Source organism: Dromiciops gliroides, chromosome 1, assembly GCF_019393635.1.
Source record: "Dromiciops gliroides isolate mDroGli1 chromosome 1, mDroGli1.pri, whole genome shotgun sequence".
NCBI lineage: Eukaryota > Metazoa > Chordata > Mammalia > Microbiotheria > Microbiotheriidae > Dromiciops > Dromiciops gliroides.
This window is the reverse complement of record NC_057861.1, coordinates 670,284,554-670,309,788: the sequence shown is the minus strand read 5'-3', so window position 1 is coordinate 670,309,788 and position 25,235 is coordinate 670,284,554. Positions and strand designations below refer to the sequence as shown.

General features: G+C 47.4%; 1 protein-coding gene across 1 annotated transcript in view; it reads left to right on the top strand.

The window, feature by feature from the left end:
• WNT9A (Wnt family member 9A) overlaps window positions 1-22,595 on the top strand; it is an 82,772-nt gene extending 60,177 nt beyond the window's left edge. The window contains exons 3-4 of the mRNA XM_043977778.1: window positions 7,316-7,578; window positions 20,793-22,595. Of these exons, the coding sequence (XP_043833713.1) occupies window positions 7,316-7,578; window positions 20,793-21,284 (755 nt within the window). The 3' untranslated portion in view covers window positions 21,285-22,595. The remainder of the gene's footprint in view (window positions 1-7,315; window positions 7,579-20,792) is intronic.
• Window positions 22,596-25,235: the final 2,640 nt, after the last annotated feature.

Sequence of the window (25,235 nt, the reverse complement as noted above, 5' to 3'; positions counted from 1 at the left end):
TTGGGGGGGGGGGGAGGAAGCGGGGGAGAGGGCATGCGGTGTGGGGCTGGTTAAGGAGACTTGGGAATTGATCCCGGCCACAGGGCTGGTGCCTCACGGCTGGCAGGCTCGGGGAGGCACCCGGGGTTAGAATGGCTGCATTGATTGGGAGCTTATTATCTTGTTACAAAATATCTCATGCAATCAAATAGCGCCCAGTGGAGACAGTTTGGGCACTGGCGAGAGCCCAGGGCAGTGTGTGTGTGTGTGTGTGTGTGTGTGTGTGTGTGTGTGTGTGTGTGTGTGTGTGTGTATGTGTGTGTGTGTGTAGGAGGCAGGGGCAGGGCGGGGTCTGGAGAGGGGCCCTTGGGAACAACTTGGAGATCAAACTTCCTTCTATCTGAATAAGAACAGTTTCTCTTAGAAAGTCTCCCTGGGGCAGGAGGAAGGAGGTAGACAAACAGGGTTGGAAAAGGTGGGGGGAATTGAAAGGAGACCCGCCTCCCCATTTTGCACCCCCAATTTCCCCCTGACCCAAACTCAATGCAGGGCCGGTGGAGGGAAGGCTGCAGCCTTGGGGTGGAGGATGGTGGGTGGAAGGGGAGGGCGGCCAGAAGCAATGGTATGTGAGCTTCCGTTCAGCTGTCAGAGGATGGGGATCAGTGTTGCTGACGTGCTGGGCATCAAGGGGCCCCGGGCTGTGCTGTTCTCTCCCTTCGGGGAATAGTGCCCCTCCTGGGCACATACCTTGTGCTTCCCCTTCCACCAAGCACCTGTTGGGCATCACCCAGGACGCAATGGCCAAAGCCTTTTGCCCCAGTAGGTTGGTGATTGGATACCAAAGGATCATAGAGTTTAGAAGGAGCCATGGAGAATGTCTACCCTAGCCCTTATGGTATAAATGAGACAACCAAAGTCCCCCAAAGAGAAGGGATTTGCCCAAAGGCTCCCAAGCCTGTGAGCTGCAGGGCTAGGACTCCCTAGGCCAGGCCTTCGTTACCACCTGCCTAGGCTGGGCCACACATCCACTGGGCAGATGGCTACATAGCATGAAGCTGGCATGGCCTACGGGTGATGAAATAAATATTTGCTGCTGGTTGTCTGCAACTGGGACCACCCAAGGGCCTCCGAGGAGGGAGGCTTCCTTTCTGAGGCTAGAGCCTCGGGTCTTCACTCTCTCCTCTATGAAGTCATTTGCAAATGTCACTTTGAGCCAGTATTTAAAGAGCACAATAACCGGCTTTGAGTATGGAGATTCATGACTTAGGTCTCTCCATGTCAGAGAAATCAATCAACAAACATTTATTATGTGCCTGGAGCTAGGATGCTATGGATACAGAAGTCCTGCCCTCAGGGAGCTTACCTTCTTTTTTTTGTTTGTTTGTTTGTTTGTTTTGTTTTTGGTTTTTTTTGGTGAGGTGATTGGGGTTAAGTGACTTGCCCAGGGTCACACAGCTGGTAAGTATCAAGCATCTGAAGCTGCATTTGAACTCAGGTCCTCCTGACTCCAGGGCTGGTGCTGTATCCACTGCACCACCTAGCTGCCCCAGGGAGTTTACCTTCTAAAACAAAAGGGCTAGACTAATTTAGGGTTGGATTTTTAGGTCCCTTTCTGGCCTAGGGAATTGGGTGGTTCAGTGGATAGAAATGCTGGGCCCAAAGTCAAGAAGATGTGAGTTCAAATCTAGCCTCAGTGACCCTGGATTCCAGATCCTTTTATTCATTATCTCATCTGATCTTCACAACTCCATGGGGACAGGCAGGGTGACTTGCCCAGGGTCACATAGACCCACCGATTAGAGCTGGGATCCAGATCTATAACTCTGGTCCCCAAGTCCCAGGCTCTTTCTATGAGGCCACCATCCTCCTTGCTCTTTTCCTCTGTTGAGACAAACAGGGTAAAGTGACTTGCCCAGGGTCACACAACTACTAAGTGTCTGAGGCCAGATTTGAACTCACAAAGATGAGTCTTACTGACTCCACTGTGTCACTTTACTGCTCCATTCTCTAAGCCTCAGTTAATTCTTCTTTAAAATGAGAGGTTTGAACTAGTCCAAGAGTTCTTAGTTTGTGTGTGTCATGGGCCCTTTGGGCGGTATCTCATGAAGCCTGTTGGACCCCTTCTCTGAATCAGGTTTTTAAATGCATAAACAAAACACAGGGTTACAGAGGAAACTAATACCTGGAGATGGAGTCATCAACTAATTATTTTATTTTTGTTACTTTTTATTGACTGAAAAGTTCTAACCCATCCAGAAAAAATTATATATATTTTTAAAAAGAATCACTGGACCTGATGGTCTCTTAGGTCCTCTAATGACAAGATTGGAGCAAATGAATGAGCCACGTGTATATACACATGCACATACCTATACACGAGTGTGTGTGCACACAGTCACACATGCACACACACAGCCCTCAAAGGAAAGGAAATCTTAGTGGCCACTGATGGTTTGAGAACCTTTTATTCCATCTAAAAGCTCCATGTCTCATCATCCATCCATCTTTCTTAACGTGTGTGCGTGCACACACACACACACACACACACACACACACACGCTTGTCCCTCAGGGCTTCTGGCAACTGAGGAAATGCAGTGAGGAGAGAAATTAAAGCTAAAAACTGGGGCCTTTAGCCCGAGGCCTTGCTGAAGCTACTATCCTACTACCTGGAACTTTTCTCCCTTCAGGCCAGACACCTTGCCTTTGGCAAAAGACTTTCTCCTTGCATGCTTCAGTTTAACAAACATCTCTTTGTGTTTCAGGCTGGGGGACACAAGAGGGTTAGATAGGCACAGTCTTGCTTCTCCTGCCTCCCATGGCTTAGTTTAGTACGGGGATGTGACACGAAGGGAGCTAGGCAATATTTCAAGGGGAATTCATCAGAGAGGCAGGACGACTGACATTGGAGGGGTCGTTTTGATAATAACTGAGCAAAATGAAAGAAAGCTCCTATGAGGAAGTGGTGCTGTTGGAAGTGGCCTTTAAGAACTGGGTGGGGATTAAACAGGCACAAAAGGGGTGGAAAGATGCTCCAGGGAAACACTGGGGACATATTGGGGGGACCAGAGTCACTGAGGGTGGTCTAGTAAACCCAGACCCCAAGTCACTAAGAACACCGGGTGCCAAGAGTGTGGATGCCTGTAGCCCATCTCTAGCACTCTAGTTTTTGCTTCTCTGTCCTTAGGGCTGATACTATGGGTAAAAAGGTAGACAGTGCTCCACTTCCTGATCGTCTTCACTGTACACTCTTGTGTTCTCTCCAGCTGTTCCTCCATGGCAGCCTGCTCTGGGAAAAAGGGTGGAAGAAGGCTAGAACCAGGAGGTGCTCCTTTCAGTCCGGTCCCTTCATTTGACAAGTGCCTTGCTCCAGGCCCCACTGCTAGGAAGCAGTAGCTGAGGCTCCAATAGGTCTCCTGACTCTAGGGTGGTGGTGTTTCTGCCACACAGCTCTGTTGTAGTCTATGGGCATCAGGCCTCTTGGACTGTATTGGGGCCCTTCCTATCTTTGTTGAAATTCTTACTTATCCAGGATTGGCTAGGTGGCGCAGTGGATAAAAGGAGGGGGATTCACCAGCCCTGGATTCAGGAGTACCTGAGTTCAAATTCGGCCTCAGACACTTGACATTTACTAGCTGTGTGACCCTGGGCAAGTCACTTAACCCCCATTGCCCCGCAAAAAAAAAAAAAATTAAAAAAAAAAGAAAGAAAGAAATTCTTACCTATCCTTTAAGCCCACTTCAAATGGTAGTTTCTCTGGGAAACTGCCCCAACATTAGTCAGCACTTAAAAAAAATTCCTATGATATATTTAACTATGATAATATCTAATGTTACACAATAGTAGCCACATTTGTGTCTTGGCTTTCTTCTAGAATGAGAGTTCTATGAGGGGAAGGATCAGCTGCATCTCAGCTGAACCGTGCATCACCCCTAGCAGCACAGGATTCTATCCACATGGGGGGCAGTTAAGAAATATTCAGGGAACTGACTCTGCACCTCAGGGATATCCATTAAAGGCTTTAAAGGTCACCCCCTCATTTGTCAGAGTTGTTATGGATGACTCATCTAGGGTTAACAATTATTCATCAAAGGCTTTTAGATTTTTTTTTTTTTGGTGAGGCAATTGAGGTTAAGTGACTTGCCCAGGGTCACACAGCTAGTTAGTGTACTCCTGACTCTAGGGCCGGTGCTTTATCCACTGCGCCACCTAACTGCCCCTAAAGGCTTTTAGATTTTCTAGAAAGTTCAATCCCTTCATTGTACAGATGAGGAAACTGATACTCCAGGGTTAAGTGACTTGCCCAGGGTCACACAGATAGCAAGGATCTGGGGTGGCTTCAGACCTACATTTTCCTTATTCCAAGCCTAACCATTATGAGCATGCTACTTCTCCCCAAATCTCTATTGGGTTAAGGATTAAAAGCTTAAGCTAATAGGATGATGTTTTGCTTAGACCCCTTGGTGTTTGGGGGAGTTATTTCATGAGTTCAGGGAGTGCTAGACCTGCCTCCCCTACTCCCTGCCAATTCTGAGGTATCTCCCTCTCTGTTCACTGAGAGAAGTGGTTTTCCTCTTGCCCTCTTAGGGTGAATCCCTTCCTCTGCTCAGGGTCTCGGATATCTTCTTTGTAAAATAAAGGGGTTGGGATCCATGTTCCCTAGGACACATGTTCTATGTGCGGAGCCTGGGATGGGCTTGAGAGTCAATGTAGAAATGGAATGTGAAACACAGACCCTGTGAATAGCTAACTACTCAATATATTACAATAGGAAGTCTGCAGTATGAGGTCTGAGGGGGGATTCCATTACTGTGTAGGATGGAGATAGATCAAGGGAGGCTTCTTGGAGGAGGGAGTATTTGAGGGGGGCTTTAAAGGATGTGTAAAAACTCATAAGGTGGAGATATGGGGGAAAGGCATTCTGGGACTTGGAGAGCGCCTGAGCATTGGGGCAGGGGTGGGAAAGGAGGGGGATTCATTGTGTGTGTGTGGGGGGGTGTAGCAAGGGAGGACTTTGGCTGGAGTTCAGAGTTTGGGGAAGAGAGTAACGGGAGAAGTTTGGAAAAGGAGGACGCTGTAACTCTTGGGAAGCTTGTACTCCTAGGCACAGGAATGATAAATGAACTTGGAAGGGCACGGGGAGCTTTGGAAGGGGTTTCAGGCCTTTGTGATCATGGGTGACGTGACCGAATCTGTGAGCTAAAAAAGAAAAATCCTGGTGGGATAACATGTTAGGCTGGTGAAGAGAGGGAGCGCAAGGTCAGAAATGGAAGGGAACCTTAAAGATCACCTAGTTCAGTCTTCCCATTTTACAGACCAAGAAACTGAGTCCCAGCAAAGGAAAGGGACTTGGTCAAAGCCACAGAGGAAGAGGAGGATCAGAAACAGGTTTTGAATTCGGTCCTTTGTCTCTAACTCCAGTGTTCTTTCTGCTAGGGTCAGTGTTTCTAGGTGGGTTGTAATCGGGTCCTGCACTAACAGGAGTGGCAGTGAAAACGGGAAGGGACGGTAAATGTGAGGACTGCGGTGTTGTAAGAGAGGCCCTGGTCCTTAGGAGATCTGCCTTATACTCCCCGCTCACCCAGTTACTAGCAGCGTGCCCTTAAGCCCATTACTTCCCATCTCTGGGCCTCAGTTTCCTGCTCTGTAGAAAGGGGATGATGACCTTAGCACTGCTTCGTTATGGGAGAGAATGTTTTACCGGCTTTTAAGGTGTTCTAGACATGGAGGCAGCTCTGGGCTGGAGGACATACCTACTGTCTGCAGGGCAGCGGGCAGACATAGACTGGTGCTGCCAGCCTGCAGAGGTATTCTTGCTGGCCTAGGAGGGTCTTCTGGCCCGCTGCTGGTCCCCTGCTCCTGCAGTTGGACAATGCTGCCTCCCCCTGGTTGTCCCAGGCCTGGGGATGGATGAGGTGGGGGGGGGAGTGGGGGAGGAGAAGGAGGAGGAGGAGGGGGCAGGGCAAGCTGGTTGGCAAGAGCAGTTGCTGGCTGGTTGTGTGGTGCCCCAGCGAGAACTCAAGGCAGGGATACATCTCGGGTTTCTCTTGGTAGGGAGGGCTCCAGGCTGGCCAGCCTGGGTTTCTGATGACTCTGGACACATGCTGAGTGTATGTTACCCAGCCTCTTCTGAGAGGGACAGGGGGGAAGGCGGGAGGTGCTGGTGGTGCCCTGGGCCTGGGAAATCGAGCTGATGTTCACTGTCTCCTAAGCACAAGGCAGAATTCTCCTCTTCTCGCCCTTCCCCCTTTCCCCATTCCCCTTCTCTCTGCCTTATGGTGTGCTCCCTTCTCCCTCCCCCTTCCCCTCTCCCCCTCTGCCCGAGAGTTCTTGTCTGAGGTTTCTTTTCATTATTCTTAAGCCCTTGGGAGGGTATCAACGGAGAAGCCATGCTCCTACTCTATGGTTGGACAAACCAAGGTCAGCAAGAAGTAATTGAGTGATTAATAGGGCTGCCAACTTAGTGTTGTTTGATAAGTGGTAGGAAGACCCCTTCCCCTCACCTCTCCCTAACACTTCTTACCTACTAGCCTTGTTTTTGGGGATGCTGCTATGGGTGGCTAAACACACACACACACACACACACACACACACACACGCACACAGAATTTATAGTAAGCAGGCCTGGATTTGAATCCTGACTCTGCTATTTATTATTTGTGTGATCTTGGACAAAACCACTTACCCTCCTTCAGTTCTCATGGTTTTTGTTTTTTTTTTATTGTAAAGACTCTTCCAGCTTTGGCATTCTACAGTTCTGTTGAGTATGGAGTATAGCCTGGGGTGAGATAGCATTCAGCCTATATCAATCACTAACATTTTAGTATGAGTTAGCAGCCTTCCCGCCCCCCCCCCTGCTCTGAGACTGAGTTTTGGGGATAGGGGAGCAGAAATGATATAGTGGAGGTGGTCTTATGCCCAGATGATAGGGGAGGTGGGAAGGCACTAAATCTAGCTAGGTTTGCCAACTTCCTTGACTTTGCATAGGACTTTCTGAGAGGGCTCTTAGCTCTTCTTTTCCCTCCCCCAAGTTGTACTCAGTTCATCTCCGCCAAACACCATTTAGAACTCTCCAGCTCTGGTCCAATGGGCATTGTCCCTTCAGGCCTTTGTATTGAAACAATTTTCCCAATTCTAATGATACTTCATCCTCACAAGACAGAAGTGACAGATGACAGAGTTGGAAGAGATCTCTTAGGGGCCAACGAATGAGTCTAACCCGCTGGTTTTACAGATAAGAAAACCAAGGCCCAGGGAGGAGGACTTGGTCAGGCAGCTGGTAAGTGTGTGGGTGTTGCTAACCTGGGCCTCTGCCCTTCTGTCCCCCCTCTGGCTAGGTTTCAAGGAGACCGCCTTCCTCTATGCCATCTCCTCGGCTGGCCTGACCCACGCCCTGGCCAAGGCGTGCAGCGCCGGGCGCCTAGAACGCTGCACCTGTGACGAGGCGCCGGACCTGGAGAACCGGGAGGCCTGGCAGTGGGGGGGCTGTGGGGACAACCTCAAGTACAGCAACAAGTTTGTCAAAGAGTTCCTGGGGAAGAAGTCTAGCAAGGACCTGCGTGCCCGTGTGGACTTCCACAACAATCTGGTGGGGATGAAGGTGAGCTGGAGGCCCTGATGGAACGGGAGAAAAGATGGAGGGAGGGCATCGGGCTCCTCTTCCCTCTTGGCTCGGGTCAGCCTTGGAACTGAAGAATCATGGGATTTAATAGCTGGAAGGGAGGAGCCATGTGGCTCAGATGACCACCCAGCCTTGGCTTGAAGACCTCCAATGAGAGGGCATCTCCCATTCCACTTCGGGAGAGCCCTAATGATTGGGAAGTTTGTCTCCTGACATCAAGCCCAGATCTACCAATCTGTAACTTCTACCCATTGTTCCTGGTTCTTATAGATATTCCTATGCTATCTCTCCCACAGTCACTTTCAGTAGGTCATAATATTTCCCTTAAGTGTGGATGGGTCCCCTTGAACCATCCCAATTCTCTAGTCGCACCTGCCTTAGGATGATTGGATTTAGAAAGGGAAAATGATCTTCTAGTCAAACCTCCCCATCATACAGATAGGGAGAACTGTGGCCCAGAAAGGTTACAAGATGGTATATACACCCAACGCCATACAAGGTATACGTGGCATAGCTGGGATTTAAACATGGATGCTCTGATTTCAAATTCAATGTTATTTCCAGGTTATAACCTCGCCTTGTGACCCATGATCAACGTCCGAGTTTTTCTCTTGTGTTCCTGGGTAGCTTCCTGGAGTAACAGAGAAACATACCACATGGGAGACTCTTTAGCAGGCATCCAAGCAGGCTTCCTAGGACCACAGAGTTTATAGTATTTATAACTGGAAGGCTCCTTCAGCCTCACCTTTTCACCTGTCTTTGGTGTACCTGGCCATATTTAGTCTCTGGAGTCATCAGGATGGGAAGGCCCTGGGCCTAAGAAGTGGGCTGGGCCTGGAACATGGGATCCCTCTCACTCCATAGGAGAGATTGTTAGGACAAAATGTTGGAGGGTCTCTGCTTGCTTTCCTTCCTTGGTCCCATGTGGCTCCCTCCCACCCAACTGCTCAAACCCTATCTGGCCTTCGAGGCTCAGCCCAAGTCCCTTGACTCCTTCAGGAAGCCTTCTCCGACCTTACTAGCCCCTGTGATTTTGCCTTCTTCTGTGAGCCGATAGCCATCACTACCTCTCTGTTTTTTATGTCTTTCTTGTCCCTCCAATTAGATTCTGAGCTTCCTGAGGGCAGCAATGATAGCTTTTCCTTTCCTTCAACCCCTCCTAAACTGGGCACACAGTAGGTTCTTGCTAAAATTTAGAACATAGAAGGTCAGAACCATTAGCAACCTTAGGTCATGGAATGTCAGAAGTGGAAGGGTCCATAAAACATCCAGTTCTGACAGCTAGGTGGCGCAGTGGATAGGGCACTGGCCCTGGATTCAGGAGGACCGGAGTTCAAATTTGGCTTCAGACACTTGATACTTACTAGCTGTGTGACCCTTGGCAAGTCACTTAACCCCAATTGCCTCACAGAAAAAAACAAAACAAAACAAACAAACAAAAAACCCATCCAGTTCACCTCATTTTACCAAAGGGAAAACTGGAATCTTCTTCTTTGTGATGAAGTGACTTTCCCCTCTATTAAGCCGCTATTAAGCATCTATTAAATGGTAAAGTTAATCTTACATTCAGGTCTTTTAACTCCATAGTCACTGACTTTTCCCTTATGCCGCTAAAGGGATAGAATTTAGGATGTTAATAAGACCGCACAGGGGCAGCTAGGTGGCACAGTGGATAAAGCACTGGCCCTGGATTCAGGAGGACCTGAGTTCAAATCAGGCCTCAGATGCTCGACATTTACTGGCTGTGTGACCTTGGGCAAATCACTTAACCCCAATTGCCTCACACACACAAAAAAAGACCACAGAATGTGATCTGCAGCCAGTAGGATGTATTTGACAGGGAGTTGGGAGAGATCTGGGCTTGAATTTAATTTCTGGACACTTATCAAGTGCGTGACCATGGGCAAATCACTTTATTCTTTGTATGCCAGTTTTCTCATCTGTTAAATGGAAACAGTAATACCGGTAGTCCCTGTCTGATGGAGTTGTCATAAGAATAAATGAAATGATCCTTTTGCAAGCGCTTTGCAAACATTAAAACATGATCCAACTATTTGGTGATGGTTGTTATCATTAGTAATAATAATAACAATATTAATAATGTAATAAAAAGGAGCTTAGAGATCACTGAATCTAACATTCTTCTTTTATAGAGGAGGAAAGTAAGGCTCAAAGACCCTTGCTCGGCTCAGTGAGTTAGTGGCATGGCTATGTCTATAATCAATAAGAATGATAATAGTAGCTAGCATTCATATAGCACTTTAAGGTTTGTGAAACAGTTTCCAAATATCTCATCTGATGCCCATGACATCTCAGGGAGGTAGATGCCATTATTATTTCCCATTTTACAGATGATGAAACTGAGGCAGACAGACATTAAGTGACTTGGCCAGGGTCATACTGCTAGTAAGTATCTGAAGCTGGATTTGAACTCAAGTCTTGATTCCAGGTCTAGGGCTCAATCTACCTTTAACAACTGTCTCCAAGCACAGCACTTTTTTTTTAGTGAGGCAATTGGGGTTAAGTGACTTGCCCAGGGTAACACAGCTAGTTAAGTATTAAGTGTCTGAGGCTGGATTTGAACTCAGGTACTCCTGACTCCAGGGCGGGTGCTCTATCCATTGCACCATCTAGCTGCCCCCACAGCACTTTTTAAACTTGCTGAATGAATGAAGAAGGAGAGAGCAGAAGAAGGATGCCTTGATACATGGAGAGGAAGGGGTCATGACTAAAGGGGTTATGATGGAAGATGCTGGAGCCCAGGGGTTATGATTGAGGGTGACATAACATAGACATGCCAGACTATGTAACAATAACCTCATCATGGGCAGTTCCTTTCATTCATGGTGACAACTTAAATGTTCATATTCATTGTCTAATTGTGGTATGATAGTTCCCTGAGGCAGTGTCATATTCGACAGATGAGGAAATTGAGGTTCAAAGATTGTGTGATATTGGGTGAGTCACTTAAATGGGTTGTGGCTGAAATTCTTATATGTCCCAAAAAACTAAATTTTGCTGAAGTATAATTTTTAAAAAATAAATGACAAACTTCTTGAGGGTAGGCATTGTGTTTTGTTTCATCTTTGTAGCCCCTAGTGCCTAGGATGAATAAAGTTCAATATGTGTGTGATTGAATTGGTCTTTCTGGCACCCAGGTCTTAGTGGTGGCCTCTGACCTCTGAGGTTAAAATTGATCCTGGTCAAAATTCTAGCCTGGAAGAGGAGCAGATGGTTTGTGAGAATGTGGATTCTGTAATTGCTAGGAGCCAGCATGGGTTCACTATGAACAGGCCAAAGCAAACTAATTTGCTTTTTTGACTGGATTATAGATTTGGGAAATGCTGTAGGCACAATTAGACATTTTAGAAGACATCTGAAAAAGTGTCTTATAACTTCTCTCTTTTTGTGGAGGGATGTGGGCTGGATGATAGAGGAGTGACGTATATAATTTTATAGTTTATTGAAAAATGACTCCCAAAAAGTATTGTTGACTGATGGCTTTCCATCTGGAGAGAGGTCTTTAGTGGAGTGCCTTAGGAATCTTTCCTTGTCCTTATCTTGTTTAAGAACTTTGTTCTGTGACTTGGATGATGATGATGGGGAAGGCTTATCAGATTTTCAGATGACACAAAGTTGAGAGGGAGAGCTGAGGCATTGGATGCCAGTACCAGGGTCTAAAACAGATCTTAAAAGGTGTGAACAAAGGACTGGAACCAGCAAGATGAAGTTTTCCCAAAGATCTATGATTTCATCTGACTACTCTCCCAGCCTTGTGCTGCCAACACAAACCATAGCCAGTCTACACCTTAATAGACAGTTCCATGATTTGCTGTCGCCAACAAGGTCACCAGCCTGTAGCTACACTGCTAGTGATGAGCCTCTTCACACTTAGACTCTCTGTTGTCTCAGGACTTAGCTGTCTCTGACCTGGGCTCAAAGACCTTCTAGCTTGGTAAGAGCTGCCAGATCTCAAGTGTTGTTGGTCCCGGGAGGAGGATTTCAGTGGAGGCAGGTAGAATTAAATATAGATAAATATGAAGTTTAACATTTAGGTGAAAAAATAATCCAGTGTACGAAAATAAGACGGGAGGGGGGGGGTGGAGCTTGGTTTACCAGCAGCTAATGTGGAAAAAGATGGGTGGTGGGGGTGGGATTCGTTGACAGCAGTGGTTTTTAAAATGGCTCATGCCATCCTAGGTCAGTAAAATGACCAGAAAAAGGAAGGAGATAGTCCCACTGGACTCTCTTCTGGGGGATTGGACATGGGGATGAGGGGGGGGAGTGGAATTAGAGATGTATTGAGTTGAATTCTGTGATTTATTGGTGTAATATAGAAGCAGTGTTTTGTAGGAGGAAAAAAAAATCATTAGTCAGGAGTCTTGGCATGGCTATTTATTAGTTATGTGACCCAGGTCATGGGACATGGACCTGGGGGGGGGTCCTTGGAAATCCTCTAGGCTCCCTTTCTTCATATCTCTAGTGCCCAGCACTAATAAGTGCTCAATAAATCCTCACTGACTGACTGACTGACCCCAGATGAGGAAGGTAAATGACTTCCTCAAAATCACAGGCAGCCGAGGTAGGATTCGAATCCAAGCCTTTGGGTCCCTAAATTCAGTTTCCACTCTAACAGGCTCCCTCCATAAAACGGGAAGGATGAGCTTTGTGCTCTGTCCTCTGCAGGGTCACTGTAAGGAGAACATTTTGCAAGCCTTAAAGAAATGGGAGCTGCCCGATGATTCTCTTCCTTTCTGAGGCTGCCCGCCGCGATGATGCGGCCAGGTTGTCATTAGCCAATCTGCCAGGTCTCTGCGGGGAGCTCCCGGGCCTTTGGCGCAAGCCCTGTGAGGAGAGGAGCCCGACCACGCCGGTGGTCTCTCCCCATCTCCCTGACAGCATGCTTTTGCCTGTTTCCCGCCTGCCGGCTGGCTCGTCTTTGGAATAGGCCCCGTGGTGCTGAGCCGGGGGCTGGGGGGAGGCTTCATAGCTGAGCCAGTAATCCCCGGGACAACACAACCCTCCTCCTGTCCCGCCCCCAGCCCCAGCCCCAGACGGGGGCTGCGTGTCTCTGGGTGGGGGGAGGCTGGCCCTTTCCGAGGAGTCTCGAGCATTTTCTTTGCCCTTCACATACTTTCTCCCTCCTAATCTATCCCCCAGTGGTGCCCCCAGCCCAGGAGTCCATCAGACCTGTCATGTCCTGCTAAGTGCTTGCCATATGACCTCAATAGCTAATGAAAGACCCAGCTTGTCTGGTGTGAAGATGAGGTAATTAGAGGGAGGACTTCTGTGAGCTCCCTTTTATTGGGAAGCAGAAGTTCTGAATTGGCCACTTATTAAAAAACCAATTTCCCCCCTTTCTCTGCCAAAGCCCCTCTCCCTCCTTCAGCTATTTAAGGGGAGGTGACTGGGTCCCCAGCCCCGTTGCTGGGGAGGGTGATCTCGAGTGCAGATTAAATCAGAAAGGGCTCGTTTCCTTTCTTGTCTCTCTCGCCCCTAACCCCAGCCCGAGCCCCCCTAGACTGTGACTCTTTTGTAACCTATTAATGAAAAGTCAGAATATTAAAAGCACTCAATTAGTTCCACCGGGCCAGGATAAGTGATGTTTTAATTAAATTCGTCCAGGTTTCTCAGCAAAGCATCATCAAACGTGACTCCTTTCCCTGCTCCCGTCTCAGAGAGCGTTCCCAAGCCCTTAATACCCCTAGGAAGCCTGCCCTTTCCTGAGCTAGGTCTGTCCCCTGAAGCATGACTGGCCTCAGACAAGGACAAGGAACTGGACGGGGGAGGTGCTCAGCACCCTTGGCCCTCCCTTCTGGGATGTTCCCTTTCTCAAACGGTTTTTCTCTTTTGATACTCGGTAGTGTGCTATAGGGGAAAGAGCACTGAACACCGAACATTGAGTTTGGAGACCTGGGTTCAAGGTCTGGCTAGCTAGCCGAGTGACTTTGAGTAAGTCATTTAACTTTTCCAGGTCTCAATTTCCTCCCTCCCTCTCCCCTCTCCTCCTTCTGTTTCCTTCTGTCTCCCTCTTTGTCCCTCTCTCACTCCCTCACTCTTCACTCTCTTAGTCTTCACTCCATCTCTCTCTCTCTCCCCTCTCTCTCTCTCTCTCTCTCTCTCTCTCTCTCTCTCTCTCTCTCTCTCTCTCTCTCTCTCTCTCTCTCTCTCCTCCCTCCCTCCCTCTCTCCCCCTCTCTAGAATCCTGATGTTCAGTGGTGCTGGGCAGCCTCTCCAGGCCTCAGTTCTTCCTTTAGGAAAAGGATACGGCAGCACTCTGTTGAGCTTCAAGGTTCTGGAGTCTTCCCCATCCTGAACCTTCTAGGACTGTGCGTGCACATAGTCTGGGGTAGTGGGAGGGATGTTGAACTGGCAGCCAGGAGGCCTGGCCTGGAATCTTGGCATGGATATTGATTAGCTGCATGGCTTTGGGAAAGTCACTTGTGGTGAGACCCTCGGACCCTCTGTTTCTTCCTTTTTAATATAAGGACAGCAAGAGTAATAGCTTGCAGGGGGCGGCTAGGTGGCGCAGTGGATAAAGCACCGGCCCTGGATTCAGGAGTACCTGAGTTCAAATCCGGCCTCAGATACTTGACACTTACTAGCTGTGTGACCCTGGGCAAGTCACTTAACCCCCATTGCCCCGCAAAAAAAAAAAAAAAAGAGTAATAGCTTGCATCATGCAGATCTGGTGTGAGGAAAAGTGCTGAGGAAAGCCTCAGAGCCCCAGTTGATTCATTCTCAATGCAAAAGACAATGGAAAGCATCAGGCATGTGGGGGCTGGGGACACCCAGATTCAGTTCCTGGCACAGCTACTTGTGACCTGTGTCTCCCTGAGCATTAAATTAGTTAGCCTTCGGGGGCCTCAGTTTCCTTGCCTAGAAAATTAGGGGGTTAGTGGATAAAGCATTGGTCCTGGATTCAGGAGGACCTGAGTTCAAATCTGGCTTCAGACACTTGACACTAGCTGTGTGACCCTGGGCAAGTCACTTAATCCTCATTGCCTCCACAAAAAAAAAAGGGGGGAGAGGGGGGTTGCACCAAGTGGTCTTTACTGTCCCTTCCAACTCTGAATCTCTGTTCCAAAGATCCTATGCCTCTGCCATATGTGACAAAATCCTTGGAATATCAACAGGAAATGACAGTCCCCGCCCCCAGAACTTAAATCTTGCAGGGGGTATAGGACATGTAGACACAAATAACTTGAGAAGCAGCTTCGTACAGTGGAAAGGGGGCTGGCTTTGAATCCTGCTTCTGCCACTGACTAGCTGTGTGACCTTGAACGAGTCACTTCTCTGGGTCTCAGTTTTCTCATCTGTAAAATAAGAGATTGGTCTAGAGGGCTTTCTAAGGTTCTTTTCAGCTCTAAATGTATAATCCTATGAAGAAGGAAGGGCAAGGAAGGCACTAGGATGAGAAATCTGAGGGGAGCTCTGTGTCTGTGTGTGTGCTGTCTTCCTCCTGTCAGTAACAGCAGGAAAGTGAATCCCAGAGAAGGGAAGTGACCGGTTGGAGGTCACGAGGAGAATAAAAAGAAGAGCTGGGATTTGGATCCAAGTCTTCAGACTCCATATTCAAAGTTCTTTGAGCAGCACCAGGCTGCCTCTGAATGACCACCTCCATCTGCCTCTCTACCACTTCCATTGCTGGTACTTAGTTCTGCCCTCTGGCATGATCAGTCTTGTCTCTTCTCTGCATGGCAGCTCATCGGATACTTGAAGTCAGCTGTCACATCCTCCATAGCCTTCCCTTCTCCAGTTTCTCTAATCAGTCTTCCCATCCCATTGAGTTATGTGTGAGCAACGACCCAGGCTGGGCCAGTCCCATTCAGAGTCAGAGAATTTACGGCAGGGGATCTGTGGACCGTGGACCCCTTTGGCAGGCCAGTGAAGACTGTGGACCTCCATTCAGAATAATGTCTTTAGTTGCATGAAATAAAATCTGTAGGATTTCAAAGGAAGCCAACCGTGAAAATGAAGATGTCATTTTTTTCACAGTCCAACTTCAGAGACCCTCTGAAAACTATCCCCAGACCCCTGAGACTGGGCTCCATGGATCCCAGTCAGGGTGGGCACCCCAGGTTTTGAGCTAGGAGGGGCCAGAGAGGTCATCTGGTCCAACCTTCCCATTGTACAACCTGGGGAAACTAAAGCCCAAGAAAGGGTAGAGATTTGTTCCAGGTCATACAAGTAATAACAAGGTTGGGGGTGGGGGATGGTCAAACCCAAATCTGCTGACCCCTAAATCCAGTGTTTATTCCACTGTCTCAAGGCCTCAGTCTACTAAGGAGTTGGTGGAGTCCCACTGTGTGAAGGCAAGTCTGTGATATCTCGGCTGATGACTCTTTTTTTTTTAATTAATAAAGTATTTTTTTTTCCCATTACATGTAAAGATGGTTCTCAACTTTTGTTTATACAAGCTTTCCAATTTCAGATTTTTCTCCCTCCCTCCCTTTCCCCCCCCTCCCCTAGACAGCAGGTAATCTGATATATATATATATATATATATATATATATATATATATATATATATACATACATATATATACACACACACATAATAACATTAAACATATTTCTGCATTAGTCATGTTATAAGAGAAAAATCAGAGCAATGATGAAAATCCTCAAAATAGAAAAAACAACAGCACCAAAACCAAAAGAAATAGTATGGTTCATTCAGCATCTATACTCCACAGTTCTTTTTTTTTTTCTTGGATTTGGAGATCCTCTTCTTTCATGAGTTCCCTGGAACTCTTCTGTACCATTGCATTGGTGAGAAGAATATAGTCCATCACAGTAGATCAACACTCAATGTTGATGATACTGTGTACAATGTTCTTCTGGTTCGGCTCATCTCACTCATCATCAGCCCACGCAAGACCCTCCAGGTTTCTCTGAACTCCTCCTGCTCATCGTTTCTTACAGCACGATAGTATTCCATTGTATTCATATACCACAACTTGTCCAGCCGTTCCCCAATTGATGGGCATCCCCTCAACTTCCAATTCCTTGCCACCATGTAAAGATCGGCTGATGACTCTTACTGGCTTTTAATGCACCGCTCCCCTCACCCCCAGGTTTGAGATGGGAGAAGAAATTGGATGATGCCAGGATTCCAAAGTCATTAGGGTTCGATATTTCTCCAGGCTCAGCCAAATGTCCCTTAGCCCCCTGATCAAAGCCACAAAGTGTCTCCATCCCCTCCCTGCTTCTCTCTCCGTCTCTGCCCCCACCCCCTCCATGTGCACATCAACCACTAGCTTAGTCTCTTCTTGTCATGGGCCCTGATGCTTACAAAGAACACAGTGAGGTTCCTCCTCCTCCTTCTCTTCCTCCCTCTGAACCCCAGGGACACAGGACAGTGCATTTGGTCCTTGGCCCTTGGGCACAGTGGCATCCAGGACTCACTATCTTGGGGCCAGCCCTCAGTGGTCCGAGAGCACACCTATCTAGAACACCCCATCTATTTCCTGTTAATAAGTAAGTTCCTTGGGGTCAGGTGCTTACTTCTTTTTAATCTCTATTGCCAGTTTCTGGTACATAGTAAGTGCTTGAATAGTAAGTGGTTGTTGAATTCCCAGGAATGTTAATGATGGCTTTGTGAAATCACAAGATCAGAAGATTCAGAGCTTACCTAGGAAATGTCTTAATTTTTATAAAGTGGGAGACAGAGACCCTGGGGGAGCAACTGACCAGTGTTGTCCAGTGTTACACAGGAGACTCTGAAGGGTCTTTGAAATACAGAGAGAGCTCTTGCTACCAACATTTCCATAGCACTTGCAGGTGTAGAAAATGTTTTCTACACAGATATCTTGTGAGGCAGGTCATGCCAAGTCTTCCCCTCCCTCCCCCCCTTTTACAGATGGGGAAATCAAGGCTCAGATTTGGCTTTTCTAAGGTCACAAAGCCATATGAGGAAACTAGAGCTGGAGGGGTTGGTTGACTAGACCATAAGCCCTTCATGAGCTGTGACCACTTCTTATCTGAGTTTAATCTCTCTTCCAGTGCTGAGCCTAAGGTTCTGTGCATAGCCAAGATTCTGAGCTCTCTGCTTTCTAGAGGGCAGGTCGTGAAGTGTTTTTCTCACAACATCGTTCTTAGGCAAATAGTAGAAGAATTCTTACCCTCATTTTACAGATGAGAAAACTGAGGCTGAAGTTGCTTATACAGATGGCTTATGTTCACATAGCTATGTGACAGTAGCAGGGTGAAGACTTGAACCCAGCTCCTCTGAGTCAATAAAATTCAACGAGAATTTTTTAATTGTTGCTATCTTTTAAAAAAAGTTTATTTTTAATAGCATTTTATTTTTCCCCCAGTTACACATTGAAGCAATTTTTAATGTTAAAAGAAAAGTTTTGAGTTCCAAATTTTTTCCCTCACTTCCTGAGACAGCAATCTGGATATCTTTTGTTTTTATTTTTAATAATATTTTATTTTTCCCCAATTACATATTAAAACAATTTTTAACGTTAAAGTTTTGAGTTCCAAATTCTTCCCCTCCCTCCCTCCCCCTCTTCCTGAGACAGTAAGCAATCTGGATAGCTTTTGTTTTCATATCATCTTCATTTCTGAATATCTCCCTTATTCTTCTACAACTTGGCAAGCCATCCTTTGAAACAAAAACAGGAAAATTGTAAAAAGAAAAAGAAGGGGGAAAGAGACAGTTCAGCTAAATTAACCAACTGAGTCACAGAATATATAATGCTCCTCTACCTCTCAAAGAAGTGAAGGAGGGACATCTTTTCATCTCTTTCTTTGGGTTCAAGGTTAGTCATTAGAATTATACAGTATTCAGTTTTGTTTTTCAGTGTGCAATTATTAAACACCTATGGTGAGCCAGGCACTCTATGAAATATTAGGTCCTGTGCTCAGCATTGTCGATCCAAAGATGAAAAACCAACACAGTCCCTGCCCTCAAGGAGCTTCTGATTTCCTGGGTTGGGGGTGGTGGGGTAAGATGCAGATAGAAAGAAATAATGATATAAGGTAGAGTGTGATAGTTAATGAAGAGATCCAGCTGCAATGCTTTAGGAAGATGTGAATAAGGAGACCTCACTTTTAGCTGCTGAGAGAGGACTTCCTGAGAGAGGCAGAGGTACCTGCCTGGCAGGCCACAGAAGTGGACTCATGTAGACACATGCCTGGATATCAGTGGGTACCTATTTCTCTCATACATAAGGCAATAGTGCATATTGATTATTTGGGGCAAATAGACATTCCACCTAAGCACTTCTTTTTACCGACTACCTTTTGAGCATGTGGAATTTTAATAGAATAAAATAACAAACATTCCCATGCCAAGCATGTAGAAAGAAGATGCAAGGGCAGTCATTGTACCTTTGCAGAGTCCTGTTAAACTATTTCTGAAATTTGAAACATGTTACCAAGAGATCCTTAGCTCAAGGGCCCCAGACGAAAGGCTGACTTCAGATCACCCTTGGGGTGAGAGGGGTGGAGGGCAGGGGGAGAGAAGGAAGAAGGAGAGAACAGGAGCACTATCCCTAATCTGCTCTTCTCTGGTTCTTGTCCTTTCTGTTTACTTTCCTTTGTTCAAGTCATCCTTGTGCCAAGATTAGACTGTTGGTTCCATGAAGAAGTGTCCCTGCTTTGGGGCACTTGAGTCAGTGTGAGAAGAGCATGGGACCTGGGAATAAGAAAATATGGGTTTGAATCCTGGTTTACTAGTTGTGTTGATCCTGAGTGGGTCAGTCCCTGCCCCTCCTCTGAGCCTCAGCTTTTCCCTCTGCAAAATGGGAATAACAAACCTGATGCTGTCTCCATGATGGGGCAGTGAGGAAGAAAGTGCCTTGTAAACCTTCAGTTACTCTCAGATCGGGACCCGCTATTATCCTAGCCAAGCAAAGGTCATGCTTTTCCCACTAGCTTCTGGCCCAGTGTAAGAGGTAGGATGTTATGCCCATTTTCCAGGTGTCAAGAATCCAGGGGTGGGGAGGGAGAACAATGGTTGAGTTTATTACTCAGACTAAGTGGTGGGTGGAATTCCAGGCACAAGGACCAAAGGGGTCTTGGTTTGTTTGGTGGATTTTGACTACATGAGCCTATGGAACAGTAAGGAGGGAGTCTGGTTTTGGCTGGAGTGGAAGGTAGCATGTTGGAGAAGGTAGTAAGACAAGGAGGGTGGAGGGAAGATGGTGGAGGGCCTGGAACATCAGGCTTAGGAGTTTGGACTTTATCCTGGAGGCAATGACTTTTGAACAGGGCAGTGACATGTCAAAAATAGCATGTTAGGAAGGTGAGCCTGGTGTTGGTGGGTGGAACAGAATGAAGGAGGGTCTTGGTTGGTAGCACCCATCATGAAGGCTTCAAATCTCAGTGTCATCTTTGACTTCTCTCTCCCTCATCCCATGTATCTGATCGGTTGCCGACCCATGTCAACTTATCTAAATATTTCTTGCATCTTCACTACTGGTACCTGTCACCTCAGTTCATGCCTTCTTCACCTTTTGCCTGCCCAGTCTTAGCAGAACCTCTTAAACTGGACATCCTGCCTCCAGGTTACCCCCCTTTCTGGTCCATCCTTTAGGTAGTGACAGAGTAATCTTCCAAATACATAGATCTCAGTGGCTCCCCATGGCCTACTGAATAAAATAAAGATGCCTGATCCTGGCATCCAAGGTTCTCCATTATCATGGTCCCACTTTATCTTCTGGTTCTTCTCTTCCATTACTCCCCTTGCTGGGCACTTTGGTTTCAGCCACACTGGGCTCTCCCAACATGGTTCTTTCTTGTCCTGAATGAACTGTTGGCTTGTTGAAATCTATGTTTCATGACCGGGTTCTCATAGCACCGTCTTCATCAAGCCTGAAATGATCTACCTCTCCTTACAGGTGAAAGTGATCAAAGATCTCTTCCTTCTTAAACTTTTCCCAGCCCTAGGCAAGGCTCTTTCCTTTTCCCAGCTCACATTCTTCCTTTTTTCTTGGTTATTTGTCTTATTCCTGACCCTCCTCCCCCTCACTGGGTTGTTAGTTTCTGGAGGCCTAGAGTCGGGCCATCCCTGAAGCACCGGTAAGTTACGCAGCTTAATCCACACTCCTTGATGAGGTGGTTTCTCCAATGGGTCAAGCCGGGCTCCTCATCCTTTTGCTTTGGGTGCAGCTGAGCAGGGCACGTGGTCCCTCCCCTTCCCCCACTGACTCTCCGCACCCGCTTCCTCTCCTCCCCAGGTAATCAAGGCTGGCGTGGAGACCACCTGCAAATGTCACGGGGTCTCGGGCTCGTGTACCGTGCGCACCTGCTGGCGCCAGCTCTCGCCATTCCACGAGGTGGGCAAGCAACTGAAGCAGAAGTACGAGGCCTCCCTGAAGGTGGGGAGCACCACCAACGAGGCGACGGGCGAGGCTGGAGATATCCCGCCCCCACGAAGGGCCCTGGGTTCTTCTTCGTCTGGGCCCGGCACCGACCCTCTCCCGCGCACCCCGGACCTGGTGCACTTGGATGACTCCCCCAGCTTCTGCCTGGCGAGCCGGTTCTCCCCGGGCACAGCGGGCCGCAAGTGCTACAAGGACAAGAACTGCGAGAGCATGTGCTGTGGGCGTGGGCACAACACGCAGAGCCGGGTGGTGACGCGGCCCTGCCAGTGCCAAGTCCGCTGGTGCTGCTACGTGGAGTGCAAACAGTGCACCCAGAGGGAGGAGGTCTACACCTGCAAAGACTGACTGCCCGCCCGCCTTCTCCTCCCCCCGGGGGGCCGGGATGGGAGGGGACAAGACTCGACTCTGCCTTCGGCCTCGAGACAGACACAAAGGGTTTGACGGGGCGGTCCTGGGCTTCAGAAGGCAATTTTGATGTTGTAAGCACTTTGGTGTGTGTGTGAGTGCGTGCGCGTGTGTGTGGGTATGTGTGCGTGTGCGCGCGCAGGGGCTGGTGGGGCGACCTAGCTGGATTGATCTTCAAGCCCTTCCCTCTCTTCCCTCCCTCCCCTCTTCACCAACATTTGACTCTGGGACCCCAGCTGCCAACTCAGTCTCAATTGTTCTAACGGGGGTCTCTGTCCACCGCCTCCCTGTTCCGTGCATTTTCTCCCACCTCTTAACTTGCTGACTAAGTTAAGAAGTCCAGGACGTTGGTGGGACTCCCTCCCCTATTCCTGCGCTCTCTTCTCGCAGTCTTCTTTGGTCAGGGCTGAGGGAAAAGAGAGAGGAAGAGGAAGGAGTCTGGTAGGTGTCTCCCTTTTCTGGAGGGCAGGATGGAAGAGGGCAGCCAAAGGTTCTTATTGAAGCCAGTACTGCCCAAGGGACCTCAAGTGGCAAGGAAGCAGAATTCTTAAGCTGGAAGAGACTTCAGAGTCCAACTCCCTGATGCCTCGAAAGGTGAAGAAGTGGATTTTGCCCACAATCTCATTAGCAACTGAGGGAGTGACGCCAGGTCATGAAAATGGGTCCGAGGGAAAACCTTGGAGCAATGACTGACCCATCATTGGAGAGAGATTTTTCACCTAATGTGTGGGAAGGGCAGTTTGGAAGGGAGAAAACTTTGGACTTAGAGGTCCCTCATTATTTTCTGAACCCCAATATTACAGCGAGCCACCCAATTAACTCTCCCCAGATTAAATTTGGCCCCTACATGAAGAGAGATAACCTAATGGGGAATGGGCTTTTTGAGCAGGTAGTGTGAGTCCTCCTTTGCTGGAGGTCATCTGTGGCCAAATATTGGGGGATATTGTTTCAGGGATTCATACTTCATGTACAGGTTAATCTTGGAGAGAGAGGTTCTCTTGAGTTCCCTTCTAGCTTAAAGGTTTTGTGATCCTGTCTCCTGGCTTCCTTTCCAGGCTCCCCAGCGCTCCCCTCAGCTCCTCACCAACAGGGGTGATAGAACAGGGGAGGACTTCAGAACCCCAAAGAAACAGGAGTTCAGAGGAGGGAGGCTCGTGACTTTCCTAGCTGGTTCCCTAAGTCCCCTCCCCTTTCCTAGCACTATCACTGACTTTGGAAAGCAAGACCACTAGAAGGCTGTTTTTGGAGTCTTTGTCTGAATCAGGGAATTGGATGCTTGGCCCCTGTTCCTTCCCCACCCCTGTCCTACCAGGGGGTTGAGTTAATAGGCTTTTTCCCTTCCCTTCTTTTCTAGGATGACACCAGGCACTTCTCTTCTAGTTAGAGCAAATGTCAGTGATTATTTTTTGTCATTTTTAATATTATTAATTATTATTATTATTATTCCCTACCCCCTGCGCATCTTGTCTCATATATGCACACATTTCCTACTTCTAAAGGGGGTGGGCAGAGCCTGAACGGGGGCAGTAAGACCCTTGCTTCTGGATAAGGGGATTGTACTTGTCTGGCCTTTATCTAAGTGGTATAGCTGGCCCATCCTCTGCTTCTCCCTTGCCCTGTCCCCTTCTCCCTCCCTTGACTCTGCTTTGTATTGTTTTATTTTTTTTCTGGAAACCACTAAATTGAAGAATTTTTTAAAAAACAAAACAAAAAGACATAAAAACACACACATACCAAAAGACACAAAATTGTTCCTGTCCTTTTAGTAATCTGCGGTGGTAAAGCCCAGTGCCCTCTCTGCCTGAGTGGAGGGGGTAACATCATGAGGATTGACCTTTCTCTCCCCCAATTAGAAAAAAAATCCATGCTTCTAAAGCTGTGAAGTGGAATCCAACACCCCACCCCCACCCCACCATGTCCTTCTAGAAACCCGCGAGTTCACTGGGATTCAATGAGGCATCTAGCCCTCCCTCCTGAGATTTCTTGTGCTGTTGGCCAATGGCCCAGGGTTCCCAGCTCAGGTGGAAGCAGTGATAACCAGGATGAGCCTTTGGGTTTGTTCTGCTTTGCCTTTTCCCTGAGCCGGGAAGATTTGGTTGGGTTTCCTTTAGCTGGACTTTCCTGAACTCGGCCTTGGAGGGATGGGAGGATGAGGGCCTAGGGAAGAAGGGGTGCATGAAGATTCTTTCTTTGTGTAGGTTGATTCACGTGGTAGCCCCTAGTTACTGTTGTGCTTCTACTGCAGGGTTTGGGGTTGGGGGGTGGGAAGAGAAATTCAGGGGCGAGATTTTTCAAAGATTGGTGGGGAATGGGAGAGAGAAGAAATTCTCTTAGGCTAAGATCATATGAAACGAACACTATTTCTTTTAGGTGTTTGGGGATCGAGACCCACGGGGGGATGGGGGGGTGGAGGTGGTAAGAGGGTGGGATTGGGGAGACAAAGGACCTGGGCTGCCCTGAGTATTTTTGGTGGTGAAGGGGGATGGGGGATGGCTTTAGGTTGGTGGTGGAGGAAGAGAAGGTGTAATAAATGAAGCCATTTGTAAAACATCAGCTTATTGGTTCAGCTGGAATAGGATGGAGTAGGGAGGGCTGCATCACCAGAGGACAGCCCTCCCTGCTCTCACGACATGTATTTATTGTCACAAACTCTCCCAAAGAAACTTCTGGTTTGAATGTGGTATTGTTAGGCCCAATTGTGAGGCCCTGCCTGCATGTGTCTCTCTCCCTCTCCTTCTCTCGTTCTCTTACATGCAGAAGTCAGTCGACAAGCATTTGTTAAGTGCCCACTGTGTGCCAGGCATTTTGATATGTACTGGAAGACAGTCCCTGTCGTCAAGGAGCTCATAGTCAAAGGTCTTTGTCTTAGGGGTTAGGAAGGCAGATGGATACCAGGATAGAGCCTGATGACTTTTAGGTTTGTGTTACCTGGAGATAGTTCTTAGGTCATAGAATTTAGAGTTATTCTGGCAGGCCTAATTGTGTGTCTTAGAGGTAAAGGGTAAAGGAGCTGAATGGTTCATACAATAGCTTGTGACAGTGTTTTTATATATATAAGTATAAATATATGTACATTTCTCTTTGTGTGTATATGTATGTGTGTGTATATATGTATATATGAACAGTGTGTGTATGTATGTACATATATAAATATAAAATGTACATGTGGATAATTTTTCTTTTTCCAAGCCATGTGTTTGACAGGTGAGAGAGAAGAGCTAGGAAATCATTAGAGAAAAGTGCAGAGTCAGGAGCAGGCATGAAGAACTACTGAAAGGAGACTCCTGGAATCCTAATTCACACACTGAAGCCTGGAGAGTCACTGTATTAAAAAAAATATTTATGGTAATGTAGATAGCTTACTTTCCTGTTATATATTGTAAATAGTAAGGTTTATTCTCCTGTGGTCCAGAAGAAAAAAAAAGCAAAAAAAATATTGGAATAAATAGTACAGACTCATACTCACAGGTTGCATATGAATTGGGAGCTCTCCAAAATTGGGGAAATGTCAGTCAAGACCTAAAAACAGCATAAAGATCATAAATTTAGAGCTGGTGGGGTCGATTCCCCCACCCCATTTTACAGAGGAGGAAACACTGAGACCCACATCTCAGAAGTGACTTGTCCAAGGCCATATGGGCAGGTAGGAGTAGTATATCTGGTCCCAAGTAGTAAGTGGTCTTTCTATTATATCAGTGAGCCTGGAGTTATTTGTGAGTTTGGTTTTAGTTTTGCTCGACTTGTCCTCTGTTTCCTTATCTCCAGATAGATGCTAATGGGTGTTTTGGGGGAGAAGGTAAGAGTGCAGAGAGTTACACTGTTCAGACAAGGGAAGCCAAGTTTAAAGGCTTAAAAAAAAAAAAAAACCCTCCTCCCTCTGCCCATCCCCCA